A 14,000-nucleotide genomic window follows, 5' to 3' on the forward strand; every position below is an offset into this window, starting at 1 on the left:
GGGCTTCTTAGGATGGCAGACCTACGCTACTCGTCACTGGAACATTGAGCCACCAGCATCAGTTATTCTGTGATCAGCAAGTCTGAGTCTGTTGGTCTTCATGCGACCTCGTGCTAATTGGATTTTTCTGTGTGTGTGTGTGTGTGTGTGTGTGTGTGTGTGTGTGTGTGTGTGTGTGCGTGGATCTTCCCTGGACCCGTCCCTGTATCTTTGAGTGAGCGAGAGGAGCGTTGGAGGAAAAGGAGTGGGATCGTTGCTGAGAGAGTGGGGTGTGTTTTCGGACCCTTCCCCTCGGACCGCTCTCCCGAACACTTTGCGTAGACCTGGTGACATCACTGTAAATAAACGCACTGTCAGTTTTTGCAAAGGTCTCCTGGTCTGCGCCCGAGTCCGTCTACAAAACGTGTCAATTTTACGATAGAACTTGAAAAATCCATTTAACTCAAACATAAGCAGAGCTTCTTTACTTTGATGTGCATCATTAGACGTTTGGTCCTGTGGATGCGCGTGACTTTAACACATCTTTTATAAGTACTGAGCACTTAAAGCAAAAGTATTTTTTAAATGTGGTGCAACTTTTGTCTTTTAACCTGATGTTACTTATTTTTCTTAAATTAACAATTTTGCTTTTTTTTATTGCTTTTTTTGGCTGTAGGTGTGGTGTTGTGATCTGTGTGTGTTTCTGTGTTTGCTGCAAAAATATATATTTACATTTATTTAAAACACAAAATTCTTGTGCCATCACTTTTTATGTATTCCATCTGTTCTGAGCACAGAGCTCTGAACAGATTTATTCCCGATCCCGATTCCACAAGCCACGGGGCCTTCTGCTGTGCAGGTTTAGTTTTTGTGTTTAGAGTTTGAAGCAGGATTGTCCAACTCGTTTTAGTTCCTCACAGATCACAGAGAAAGGCACAAAAACCTTCACATATTGAGTTTCTGTAACTGATTAATATTTTACATCTTTATGATTCAAATAACTGTTTTTGATCTTTAAATGTCTCCTGTGTAGTGAAGCTGGCACAGACGGTAACACAATTATACAACCCCTCAGATTAAAAGCCTTGTTTCACACTTTGGCTCATGTGACCACTCACATGATTAATGTTAATTCAAAGACCCTCGGACCACCTCACACAGGAGTTAAAGACTCGGGACTCTTTAGAACTGAAGAAAACTTCTGGATGAGAGGCAAACATCCTCGGGAACAAAAGAAGTCCTCCAGCTGCCTTTTCCCACGATCCTGGTGACTGAGAGCCGACACAGACTAAAAATCTCTTATAACAGTTCAACCAGGAGCGGTTACAAAGACTAATAACACACAAACACACAGAATAAGTCCACAAATGTACATATGAGATAATGAGCATAGTAAAGATCAGGTTCAGTCACTGCAGCAGTCAGAGGGGGTCAAATTGGGATCAGCTCCTTCAACTGAGGGGAACAAATTCACTACAAGTTCTTTCAAGCTGGACTGATGGATTAAGTCTGCTGAGAGGCTGGAATGTGGACCAGAAAAACAAAAGGTGAAACGAAAGACAGGAAGTAGAAGCACGAGAGACACACGGACAAAAGCATGATCAAAATAAAGCAAGAGGACGAAGAAGAGATAAGATAAGCTTTACTGTCACCATACGCTCTGCTAGTCTGCAGTCATACCATTAAAACATCCTGATGACTGCAAAGAACAAAAAACACAAGAAGCAGGAACTGGCGGCCAATAAAAACACAGGGAGCAAAAACCTCAACGACAAAAAAACAAAACAAAACACCCCAAAACAAAAGCTGGACTCAAACAACAAAAACACTTAAAAAACGATCAGCTGGGCCGGAATCTGGCTCCAGAGCCACATGTTAGACACCACCGATGCAGGCAGGCTTCAACAAACGTGCCAAAGTTTCCAGTCTGACCCAGTGGACACTAGGGTGCAAAATATAAGGCCCGGGGCCCAGAATGAGCCGGGCAAAGACACAACCGGAGCGCTTTGGAAAATGTTTAGGAAAGCTTTTGGACTTTTAACTGTATTCCTATGAGTTTTCCTGCTGACAAATGTCTCCTCCACAGCCACACATACTTTACCAAAGAAATAAGTACTTAATAAACAATTACATTTTTTCCCCACTGTCTACTATAGAAATGTTATTTTAAAAACCCTAAAAAAGAACAACCTTCTGTGTGAAAAGAGTTTCTGCTTTAGGAAATTCCAAATATTGCAGGGGCGTAGTTTAAAAAATTAAATGGAGAACCGATCTTTGTTGTTAAAAATGCTTCACAAGAGTGAAAATGTCTGAAATTGTAAATTATTTTTACATGTTGACAGCTTGTTTGAATAAAGTGTTTTGCATGTAATGACCTGTAAACTGAGAAGGTAAATTCAGTGCGTTCTTTTTAAATCTCCCCTCTGATGGTCGCTCAAACTGCTCTGTCTGCTGCACACAAACTGACACCGGAAGCAACTGTTCACATGGATCAGTCCCGCCTGCTGCCGTCAGGAGGCGCTCTGGCTCCAGCGTGAGACCCGCCGCCTCTGCTGTGTGTGCGTGTTACTGCCGACACGATGATTTTTATTAGGAGACAATGGCGCTTCTCTCGGTGCCCTCCTCCTCTCCATCCCCAAACACACAGACGCACGCGCGCAAACACACACTGTGCGTGCACGCGCCATGTTTGCCGACATGAATTCAAACTATTATTGTCGCCGAGAAAACAAAGCCCCGACTGCCCGTGCGCTTTTACGCACGCGCACACCCATAAGCGGACGTGCGCTTTTACGCACGGGCTTGGCGCACACACAAGAGGTGGAGGGAACTGTGCGCGCGCGCGTAAATATGGAACGATGGGGAGAGAGAGATTAAAGGGGAGCAGATGAAGTGACAGGTTTGTGAGGCTCGAGACAGGAAAGGTCGGAGGTTTGGAGACGGAGGCGCGCGGAGAGCGAGAGGAGGAGAAAAGAGGATTTGTTGACAAAATCACCAAGTTGGAGAAGCTCCTCCTCTCCGTGATGTCGTCGGAACCTCCTTAATTACTAATTTCTCCACATCCACGCCACGCTCTCTCCCTCTCTCTCCCTCCCTCTCTCTCTCTCTCTCTCTCTCCATCCATGCGTCTCTCATCCTGAGCCTCCTTTCTCTCTCCTCTCTGTCTCTCTCTCGGATCACGGAGGTGGAGGACCTCGGAGTTGTTGTTGTGGTTGTTCATTTTTTTTTATTATTTATTCCTGGTTTTGTCGGGAGAGCCGCCACCGGGCATGGAGGATGTAAAAGACCCGCCGACCGTGCACCGGTCCTCCTCCTTCAGCATCAAGAGCCTCCTGCTGCCCTCCAAGTGCGAGCGTGCGGACTCCGCGACGGTCGCGATCCACGGAGCCCCGTGTCTCTCCCCGGGCTCCGACTGCGAGAAGTCTCTGGACCCCCCGGAGGTGGACTCTGCGGCCTCCACGCTTCTAGAGCCGGAGAAACCTGGCAAGGAGGAGCCGGAGGAAGAGGAGGGGGACGGAGGGGGAGGCGGAGGAGGGGACGGCGGCAAGGCGACACCGGAGCAGAACACCGGCGGCGGCAAAAACGGGAAGTATGACAAGCCTCCGTTCAGCTACAACGCGCTGATCATGATGGCCATCCGGCAGAGCCCCGAGAAGCGGCTCACGCTCAACGGCATCTACGAGTTCATCATGAAGAACTTCCCGTACTACCGAGAGCACAAGCAGGGCTGGCAGAACTCCATCCGGCACAACCTCAGCCTCAATAAGTGCTTCGTCAAGGTGCCTCGGCACTACGACGACCCGGGCAAGGGCAACTACTGGATGCTGGACCCGAGCAGCGACGACGTGTTCATCGGCGGGACCACCGGGAAGCTCCGCCGGCGCTCCGCCACCTCTCGGGGCAAGCTGGCGATGAAGCGCGGGTTGCGCTTCGCTCCTCTCGGGCTGGGCATCAACGAGCGGAGCAGCAACCCGCTGTACTGGCAGCTGTCCCCGTTCCTGTCCCTGCACCACCACCACCATCACCCGCACTACAACGGCTCGTCCGCCGGCTTCCTGAACCAGGCGGCCGGCTACGGCTCGCTGCTGCCCGCCGTGGAGCAGCTGAGTAACGGGGAGCTGGGCCGCTCGCTGCCGCTGGGCCTGACGAACAGTTACGGGATGAGCTCGTCGCCGGTCGGGCTGCTGTCCGGTCAGCCAGGATACTTCGTGTCAGGGAGCCAGCACTCGGCGGCCCCGCCGGGGGGGGGAGGCGGCCCGCCGCCCGCGGCTCCTCCGCCGCCTCCTCACCTCTCGCAGGGCGCTCCGGGCTTCGGCGGCTCCCCACAGGCGCTGCTCTCAGACTCGCTCAGAAACAGCTCGCTACCGGCCTTCTCCCCCGGTGTGTCCGCGGGGTTCCCCGGGGTGCTGTCCCACCAAAAGAGGGTGACCCCTAACGCGTTCCTAAACTGACCCCCCCACGCACACACACCCACACACCCTGGCTTCGTGGACTGCGCCGGGACGAGGACGCACAGACGTCACGTTAAGGGCAAATAGAAAGTGGTAAACATCAGAAATGTGTGTATGAATCCATAAATGAAGCGAGACTTCTGGCCACACGGAGTGCGATGCACAGCTCGGCTTCATCTTTACTTTAAAAGGGAGAAACTTTTGTTACCGCCGGTCGTCCAACTGTAAACTAGACTTGCCAAAGGTAACGCTATAAGTATATTTCAAACTATTTATATCTTGTACAAAGATTTTCAGTACTTTGTTTGTCGTTTATTTATGTTTTGTATTTATTGTATTTAAATTCTATTCGTCAGTGTTTGCGCTTCAGTATTAAGGAAAACGAGGGGTGGGGCTGGAAATACGACAGGGTTAATAATTATTTATGAATTTTGAGACAATCGAGGAGGAAAAAAACGAGACAATCAAAACTTTTATTTTGTGTTTTACTGGGAGGAAAAACACGTGAACAAAGCCTTAAAATTGGAAACGATCAGGGTTTTTGAGAGGAAGCAGAAGCCTACAAATCATATCTCAGGTTTGACCTCTGAATTAGAACAATGCGATTAAATAATGGTGTTAAAGCCGCTCTGTGTGAAGAGTTTCCTTCCAAAAATAATTCGATGTATTTTTCGACCTTCGTGATCACTAAATCCAGAAAAGTGTGTAAATGTTTTTGGAACAAACTCTTCAGCTGAAATTATGCAAACACGTTTTTTTGTTCAGCATCAACACGCAGACTGTTCACTCCGTTTATTTTGCTGTGTGTGTGTGTTTGTGCGTAAAGGCCTGAATGAGCGTAAAAGCTCCTGCGCATGTGCGCTCAGAGCCGCCGCACAGCCCCTCTTCTTCTTCTTTTAACTTTCTCTGCCGTCTTCTCGCTTTTTTTCTGGCCCGCTGACCCGCTCTGGTTCCTGGAGAACATTTTTAAGTGACCCGCGGAGGCTTGAGGCCTCTGTGCTGCTGCTGGGACTATTTTCTTTCCTTTTAAGGGGCTCCAACAAGCATCAGGCCCTCACACACACACGCACACACATAAAGGCCTATTTACATGTAGCTTTGGTCATATGAAAAACTTTTTTCACCAGATTTTTTTCTTTTCTAATGTTTTTTTTTCTTTTTGATTAGAGAAGAGTTTAAAATAATGAAATGAACGAAAATCAGAGCGTCCTCACAGCCATGGAGTCACTTTATGTTACCTTTAGGAGACAGCCATTAAAAAAACGAATAATTTAATAGTCAGAGGAGTCGGAGGCGTGGGAAGAGTTAAAAACGTGCATGACAATCAATGAAACTGGAGATGCTTCAGGCCAACTGAAATCATATATATGCAACTTATTTTTTAAAAAATATTCTGCGGAGAAATAAAGTCATCAGAAAGTTTCTCATGTGGAAAATGTTGGTCAGCTGACCTCAGCAGGAAGGGAGGGGCATATATTTAACATTTAAGATGACACACACACACACACACACACACACACACACACACACACACACACACGCACGCTACAGGGAGGCTTTAGTGAAAATAAAAGCTGATGTGGAAAATAAATGTAAAAAACTTTATATATTAAAATCCAGGTTTTTGCACATTTTTGTTATTTGGAAAAATATTTTAAAGTATTTTTTGTGACTTTAGTCGAACACATGGTCCAAAATTTTATTCTTTATGACTTTTTTATATTTAAAAAAAAAAAAAAGCTAATGTCTTTCCACCGGAGCCACGTGGACGTATTATTATATACAGATGTGATTTGATTCAATTTCCTCAGTAAATATGTTTCTAAAATATTTTAGCTCACAAAATAAAACAACGTAAACCAACAAAAGGAAAAAAGGAGCGAGTTTGACACTTTTAAACATTTTTAATCAAGAGAAATTATTTTTAATCTAACCGCCGATTCTTCACTTTAAACGTGAGCAGCGTTTGACAATCAGTCCCGATCACTGTGGTATTGATCCTCAGATCTCAGGTGGATCCAAGTAAAAGCAGCTTTTCAAAAATAAAATGCAACAAAATGCTTGTGATCATTTTAAAAGTCGAATATAAACGTGGTGTTAATTTCAGAAAAGAGAGAAAAAAAGGAAATAAATCCAAGTGAGAACGTTTCAAAACAGGAAGCAAACATATGGATCATAATGTTTCACATCTGGGCTTTTATTGTAAAATAAACAGAATTTAGAATTTTGAGTGTAAATGAGCTGCAGGTTGGATCCTTCAAACAGCTGAGTGCGCACACAGGAAACAGGAAGCCACCCCCCCCCCCACACATCGCCAACTTTGTTTTTTATTGTTACTTTTTACAGTGCAAACATATAAACTTATGTAACCTCGGTGAAATAAAAGCCTCATGCAGCTCAGAAGACGCTGACCTTCACACACACACACACACACACACACACACACTGCAGGTCTGTCTGTGGGGAAACTTTGGGGGAAACTGTCGGCTCGGTTTTTCTCTCTGTCACTTTTTTCATTCTGGGTTTGTAAAAATTGTTTTTGATTTTTGGGGATTTGTTTGGTTTTTATTCTTTTTTTGCACTTTTGTAGTTAGACATCACTCAGTTGTACAAAGTCTGTAATGTCTGTTTCTTTGCTGTCTGTGTTTTATTTTTCCAGAGAAACTAAACTTGATTAAAAAGGATGAAATAACCTGAAGCAGAGTTTCTGCCTGATGATGTGTGCAAACATCACAAAGCAATAAGTTTTTATTCAAAGTGCGCACACAGACGCGTCACTGAGGCTGTGAATGAATTTCTGTTTCAGTTGACGTGCTGTTTTTATTGTTTTTCATTTCTTTAAACTTTTATGAGACTTTGATTTGCTCCATAGTGAATTGCATATTTTATTTATTTTTTATATTTTTATTTACTAAATCATAAGTCAGGTGTGCATTTATCACATGGGAGCTTTTGGAAGATATTTTTATTTGATATTAGTATTAAATTGATTATTTGATAAATGATTTAGTCATGCTAACTGCAGTTTTTAGTTGTATTGTGACTTATTTGACCGTTTTGGTTCCTTTAGGGTTATTATGAGGCCTGTTTATTGGCCTAATTTATGTTTCTATGATTTTTTTGTCCCCACGGTTTTTCCAGAAATGTTTAACGTTTTGTGCATAAAGTCTGAAAAAAACAGGTTTACTTGCAGTAATATAGATCATTTTATATATAGATAAATATATATATATAGATATATGGTCATTAATAATATTATTGTGTCTTTCTACCTCTTTCATTTTGAACGTTTGGCCTTCACACTCACATATTTATACATTTCTTTCTTCTGTTTTCTCGGCTGCGCGGAGGCTCCTTCACAGCTCTGTGTTAACACTGATGTCAACAGGAGGGTTTTCAAACTGACTCTTTAGCTCCATAACTTTTACTTTGAACAGGCCAGTTTTCATGATTTGATGATTCCAGGTTTATTTCAGCTGCTTTATGATTTGTTTTCTTCTCTGTTGTTTGAGTTCAGTCTGAAAAAGTGCATCCAGTCAGTTTACACACAGCCTGGGCTTTGCTGAGTCGAAAGTCACATGATGTGTGTGTGTGTGTGTGTGTGTGTGTGTTCAGCCGCTCATTCAGCTGTACTCAGAAAAAAAAGACTAAAATGAGAGGAAATTCAAATGTAAATGGGAGTTTGATTAAAGCAGATTTAGTGTTTTATGGATGTTTAAAATAAAAATGTAACAGAATTCAGACGTGAGTGTAAATGTAGATTCTAATCTTTGTGTTTATTTTTGCAGCTGTGAAACATTTTATTTTCTCAGAACCTGAAATTCACTGAACAATATCAAAATTATTATAATGGAGAAAAGAATGAAGCTCAGCAGGTTAACAGAATAACATTTGTTTAAAGGGATTAAATGTCGGCTTTACTGAGACGACCTTATAAAATTATTGTGACTTTTTGTAGTGTTACACTTTTCCAAAACAAACGGAGAAAAAAAACACATAATAAAGGTAAAGATTAACACTACGGTGATATTTTGTGTCACAATAATATCATTAGAATAAGTTATTTTGCAATAATTGTAGTGTCGTGTTATTGTTATTGGTAAAGACGTTTCAGGTTTAAGATAAAAATCTAATTTTGAAGATAATTTTTTATAACACAAACAATAATGTTGTTGCTGTGAATTCTTTTTATTTGTTTTTGGAGGGTTTTTGTTCCAAATTAGACACAAACAATGAAGTTAAAGATGAATTTGACTTTTGCACTAAAAAAAAATCACAATAATGTTTTTGTAAATTCTTTTTGTATTGTGATGTTTTAAAAAAATAATAGTCATTCTTCTTTTTGTACACTTTTGTAAAGTTAATCCTCACTTTACTAAACTTTTATTATTATAAATTAAACATTATTAATACACAGTAATAACATGTAATTTTTTCTTTTTTGTTACAAACAACACAAAACGAGACACAACACAACAAAGCAGTTTATATGTTTTAATTATTGTGATATTGTAAAAATACATTTATCATGAATTATTTTTGCCACAATAATCGTAATAGTGATATTATGATAGTCCAGCATTTAGCCTGAGCCATCTCCGGATCACAGTAGATTTACAGTATTGTTATTTTTCCTTTTATATCCACATATCTCATACCTGTGGATAAGTTTAACGCTTGTTTTTTTACACTGTTAAAAGTGAAATTTAAGAACAAACTCAGTGAATGAGATCAATATTACACTTTTTCAGTGGTCTGAGTTTAAATTAAATCAGTAAATTTGAAATAGCATCCACACACAGCAAAGTTTGCCTTGTTAGCATTTTTCCACCTTTATTCCGAGTTATGCTTGCTGTCATTGGTTGTTGTGCTTTGGGGGCAGAGGGGGATCAGAGGGTCGAGTGGGTTGTGTGCAAAGTGTCCTTGGGCAAAACGCTGAACCTCGAGTGACCCCTGATGCCTCCACTGGAGTGTGAGAGTGAACGTAGGTAGGCCTGTGATTAAAAAACACACTGTGAGTCCTGAGTTAGAGTAGAAACGTTTTATAGACGTAAAAGCTAACGTGGCCTCCTTCATCATCTTCACTGTCGCATTGTTAACCCGGAGGCCTGCTGGGTGTAAGTCACCTGGGCATTTTTATATATTAATGTTTTTATTTGATGTGAGCAACAATGGTTAGCTAACGGATCTTATTAGCCAACTGTTACCATCACCTCTTTTAAATCACAGCCAATCGAGCTGTAAATCTTTTGATTTAAATAAAGTGACTGAAAGCATTTCAGAGCCATGCAAACTGAATTTAAGATGATGTTTATGACCTTCTGTTGCTTTTTGAGGACCCGTAGATACTCTGTTCCTTTAAAGTCTGTAACTGATTAAAAAAACAAACAAACTACAAAATGTTAGTTTTTCAGTAAAGATGACAAAATCAAGACAAACACCAAAAACAGACATGCGGCCACCTGTATGTTAATCAGCCAGGTGCCCAGACTACAGTCAGGACAATGAAATAAACTCAATAAATGAATCTCAAGTTACTATAAGCACTGAGAAACCAAGTTATGTGCACCAGTCATGATGGTAACAGTAACAAAAATAATGACCCCAAACTGCTCCGTTTTATGCACTCCTGCAATCTGTAAGCTGCAGAGTCGGGTGAGGGAACTGTGTCCGTCAGGATTTGGGGGGGTGTTATTACCGTTGACCACCGAGAGGTTAGACCAATCAGGAACTAGGATTGTCAGATGTGTGTGTGACAGCATCAGGTAGTATTAGCGTGGACTCTAGATCCGTCTGTGGGTTGTTTTTAGTGTTGACCCTGTTTACCGTCGCCCACTAACAGTTTAACCGACGAAGTCGAGATGATGATAAATCTGCGAGACTTCAACCAGAAAACTGGAGTTTAACTCTCACATGGATCCATTATCTTCTGAGTTTTATTTAGTCTGATTTAAACATCATTGGTTAGGTTGAGGAAACAGTTTGTGTTAATCTCCTTTTACAATGATATAAAAGAAGAAGCAACAGAAGAAAATCACAAACGTTAATATCAAAGATGTTTGTACAAACATGTCACATGTGATGTGGAAGCAAATATGTTGAAACCAAAATGTCCGTGCTGCAGTTGAGGAGACGGGACTTAGTGTCTGAGTTAAAGTGAGACTTTCAACCCGGCACAGATCAAAAATCCACGTTTATGAAATATTAGATTTTTAGAGTAAACAAGCAGACTCAAACATTTGGTGCCCAAACCTCACTGTGTAAATTAAATTGGTGGTGTTCGCTCTCTCTGCGCTAGAGTATCACTTCCTGTTCCTGTTCCAACACACAGTGGTGTTTTGTGTAGCTTATCTGCATAGATATCTAATTAAAAGCTTATAGATAACCTGTTATTTCATAGTATAATCTTCACGTGCTTCTGAAGCACACTCTCTGTGTACTCACTACCTGATTTAAAGCTAAAGTTTTCACTCACTGTCTTTACTGTTTCGCTAGCTTAGCTTAGCTCGTAGCCGACTTGCAGCATGGCCTCCTCGCCTGCCCCCCCATGCTCTCCTGCTCATTGTGTCACATGCTTAGTTCTCCTCGACCTCCTTCAGCAGTAAAATCTTTGAAAGTAGTTCGGGGCCATAAAACCAAACAAATCTGATGTGCAAACTTAACCCAGCAATGAACTGAAACAAAAGTAATGTGATGATCAAAATGATCGCTTCCACTCAGAGTGGACATTGTGTCTGTGTGGACACCTGAACAGGTGTGAGGAAATAAAAGTGACACGGCTGTTTTTCTTTGGGAACCTGAATCAGTGGATTAGATTTCGTGAGAATTTCACACATCAGATGAAGTCAAAAAGGCCGACTGACACACAAATGTGGGTTTTAGTGTATTTCATGTTTCACTGCTATCAGAGAAAAGGCTTCTCTTCTTTGATTTATGGGCTCTTCGGACAGGTGTTTAGGTGTTTCCTGTCCTCAGAAGTATTTCATCCTTAAACACATCTGAGACGGAGGAAGTCTCGGTCTCTGACTTCCTGTCTCAGAGTGCGTCTGTGTCCCTGCAGCTTTAAGAGGAGTCTCTCTGGGAGAATTTAGGTCAGCGCAGCACTTTGGTCTGCTCACTTGTTCTGGCAGCTGGGACGGCCCCGGGGGGGGGGGGGGGCGCTAGGAGGAGGAGGGTGCCTAATGATGTAATTGTGCCTGAGCGAGTGATGTCACACCCAACACACACTGACACACTCACAGGTCCCGAATCAGTAAAAGACTCCCCAGAACCAGAGCTGGTGTAGGATTGGTGGCAGAGCACACACTTCCTGTTGGGTCGTATCAGTGTATCAGTAACACGAAAGCTTACCCGGCTAACGTCAGGTTTAACTCTGGTTTCAGTGATGCTGTTGGGCTCACTTCTTATGCCTGCTGCAGAACTCTTTATGTTCCAGGTAAAAGGAGCGCAGGTACGAACCCCCTACTGACCAATCAGATATCTGGACAAACAGCGTCACCATTCCTGAAGGTTCCTCACAGAGAGTGAGACGCTTCCCTGTCCCAGTCCGCCTACAGCTGTGCAACATCCAGGGTCCTTATCCCAAGGCATGGGAAACTCTGTGTCCAGGGCCTCAAAGTAACGAGGACCGGGTGCGGAACCACAAAGGAGGAGAAACACCCCTTCAAAATAAGACAGGAAGTGACTTAAAGGACAGAGGTGGGCTTACTGGTACAAATGTGTAATTGTGACTTTACAAAGTTATGATGCCAGAAAATTAATTATCAGCATGTAAGATTTTTCCATCGTGTAGTTCAGAACCTGCAGATTCCTCTCAGCTGATTTTGATTTTGGAGCTCCTCACTCTGACGGTTTGTTCCAGTGAGTCACGCACAGTCACCTCCTTCCAACACTGACAATACTGAGCTGTCAGGAGCTGCAGCTGGGTTGATGAGATGACTAAAGCATGCAGACTGACCTTTGACCTCCTCAGTGTTGGCTGTCATGTCTTTGATCCAGGATGTGAGAGACGCAGAGTTTGCATCACCGATGTTCGTGTTGTCGAGGAGCCGTTGGGTTGCAGATGTGCACCTACATGATTCAACAGTGAAGTTCAAACATGAACAAATGTTTGATATCCAGGATTTCACACTCACATTATCTCAGATGGTTTTTCAGCCTGCTGCTGTGGGCTGAGATAACCGTGTCCTGAAAGATAAAGTGCAAAAAGAACACATCAGACCTTCCTTTCAGTTATTTCTGATCTGAACCTGGTCGCACTGCTGAAGTGCTGAAGAGTGTGATCGAGTGAACATGTTGCTGAAACTGGAGCTGAGCAGGATTTAAGCTGACAGACGGACAGACGACCCTCATGCAGGTGGATTACTGTGACTCAAAGGTATTCACAGCCTTCACGGCTCAAACACACACAGAAAATCTAAAACAGCATCAGATGAAACCTATAAGCTCCATTTCAAATCTTTTACTCCCTCAAAGAATCAAAGCTAAATGACAGGCTTTTATTTTGAAGTTTCAGAGTCAAGCAACCTTTGCTTATCCTCGCTCTGATCTGATCGAGTCTTTCAGCTCAAATAAAGATAATTATGGAAAAAAATGATGAGCAGCAGAGTTTCACGCTGCTTTGTGAAATATTTCCAAAATGAAATGGGATTATTTATCGGCCGGCGTTTTTTCCAGGTTTACAGACTGAAACATCCACCTTTGCAGGCGTGGTGCCACGAGCCTCACATAGAGATGAAGATTTTAATTAAGCTCAATGAGGAAGATCTCTTCTGCCATCATTCCAGCTTTGCTTCGTTAGTTCTGTTCTGCTTTATTACGACACTTTTTTTAACCAATAAACTCTCTGCCTGAGTTCTCTGAGCCAATCAGCTTCACTGTGTTCCCCCTCTCAGGCTGCCTGTCATCCAGGCCGTCCAGCGAATCTCATCCGAAATCTTCATGAACCATCAGCTTAACCTTCTCCTCCACCACAGGGTCCAGTCTCCGTGATGTTACGGTTCATTTACACGAGCGTGACACGTGTAGGAGAAAACGTCGGTACCAAACGAGCCAATCGCAGTCACCGTAGGCTGCGATGGCGAATGCGCAGTTACACGAAAGTGAGTTTCACTCGTGTTCCTGGACACAGCTGAATGCTTTGGGTCCGATGTAACTCTTCCTCTTCCCAACTCGATGCTCCTTCAGCCTCTCTGCACGGCTGCTGTGGTTTTTTGTTATACTGGTGCAAAGCAGGAGATCAGATGTTCACACGAGCCAGTGGCAGCGTGTTAACCTGAGCGAGCCGATCCCAGCCTGCATGGTTTCTGTGGGCGCGTGATTCTCTAAGTGATCAAACACAGAGGGAAAACTTTTCTGGCATTTGGTTTAAAATAAAAGTCTGAAAAGACACATTCAGGTGCAGAGAAGCGATATTTATCAGTGACAGCAGAAACATGAAGGTGGGTTCGGTTATTAGCTTATTTATAGCCAGAGTTACACATGATGAGTCATTAAAGGGAGATAAATGATTAAAAAACAAACTGTAAATGTGTCGATAAAACAGTTCAGATTTTCTTCAGCGTGACGATT

General features: G+C 42.9%; 1 protein-coding gene across 1 annotated transcript; it reads left to right on the top strand.

The window, feature by feature from the left end:
- The first annotated feature begins 2,905 nt into the window (after window positions 1-2,905).
- foxg1b (forkhead box G1b) lies at window positions 2,906-8,856 on the top strand. Its single transcript, XM_085296065.1, has one exon. It carries the CDS (start codon window positions 3,249-3,251, stop codon window positions 4,428-4,430), a length of 1,182 nt encoding a protein of 393 aa, XP_085152191.1. The 5' UTR covers window positions 2,906-3,248; the 3' UTR covers window positions 4,431-8,856.
- The last annotated feature ends 5,144 nt before the right edge of the window (window positions 8,857-14,000 follow it).

This window comes from Mchenga conophoros, linkage group LG13 (assembly GCF_057382185.1).
Source record: "Mchenga conophoros isolate Kocher_MC1m ecotype Shallow Benthic linkage group LG13, M_conophoros_male_GT1.1, whole genome shotgun sequence".
NCBI classification, from domain to species: domain Eukaryota; kingdom Metazoa; phylum Chordata; class Actinopteri; order Cichliformes; family Cichlidae; genus Mchenga; species Mchenga conophoros.

Coding starts and splice junctions, on each gene's coding strand:
- foxg1b (XM_085296065.1), top strand. CDS start 3,249: ATGGAGGATGTAAAAGACCCGCCGACCGTGCACCGGTCCTCCTCCTTC.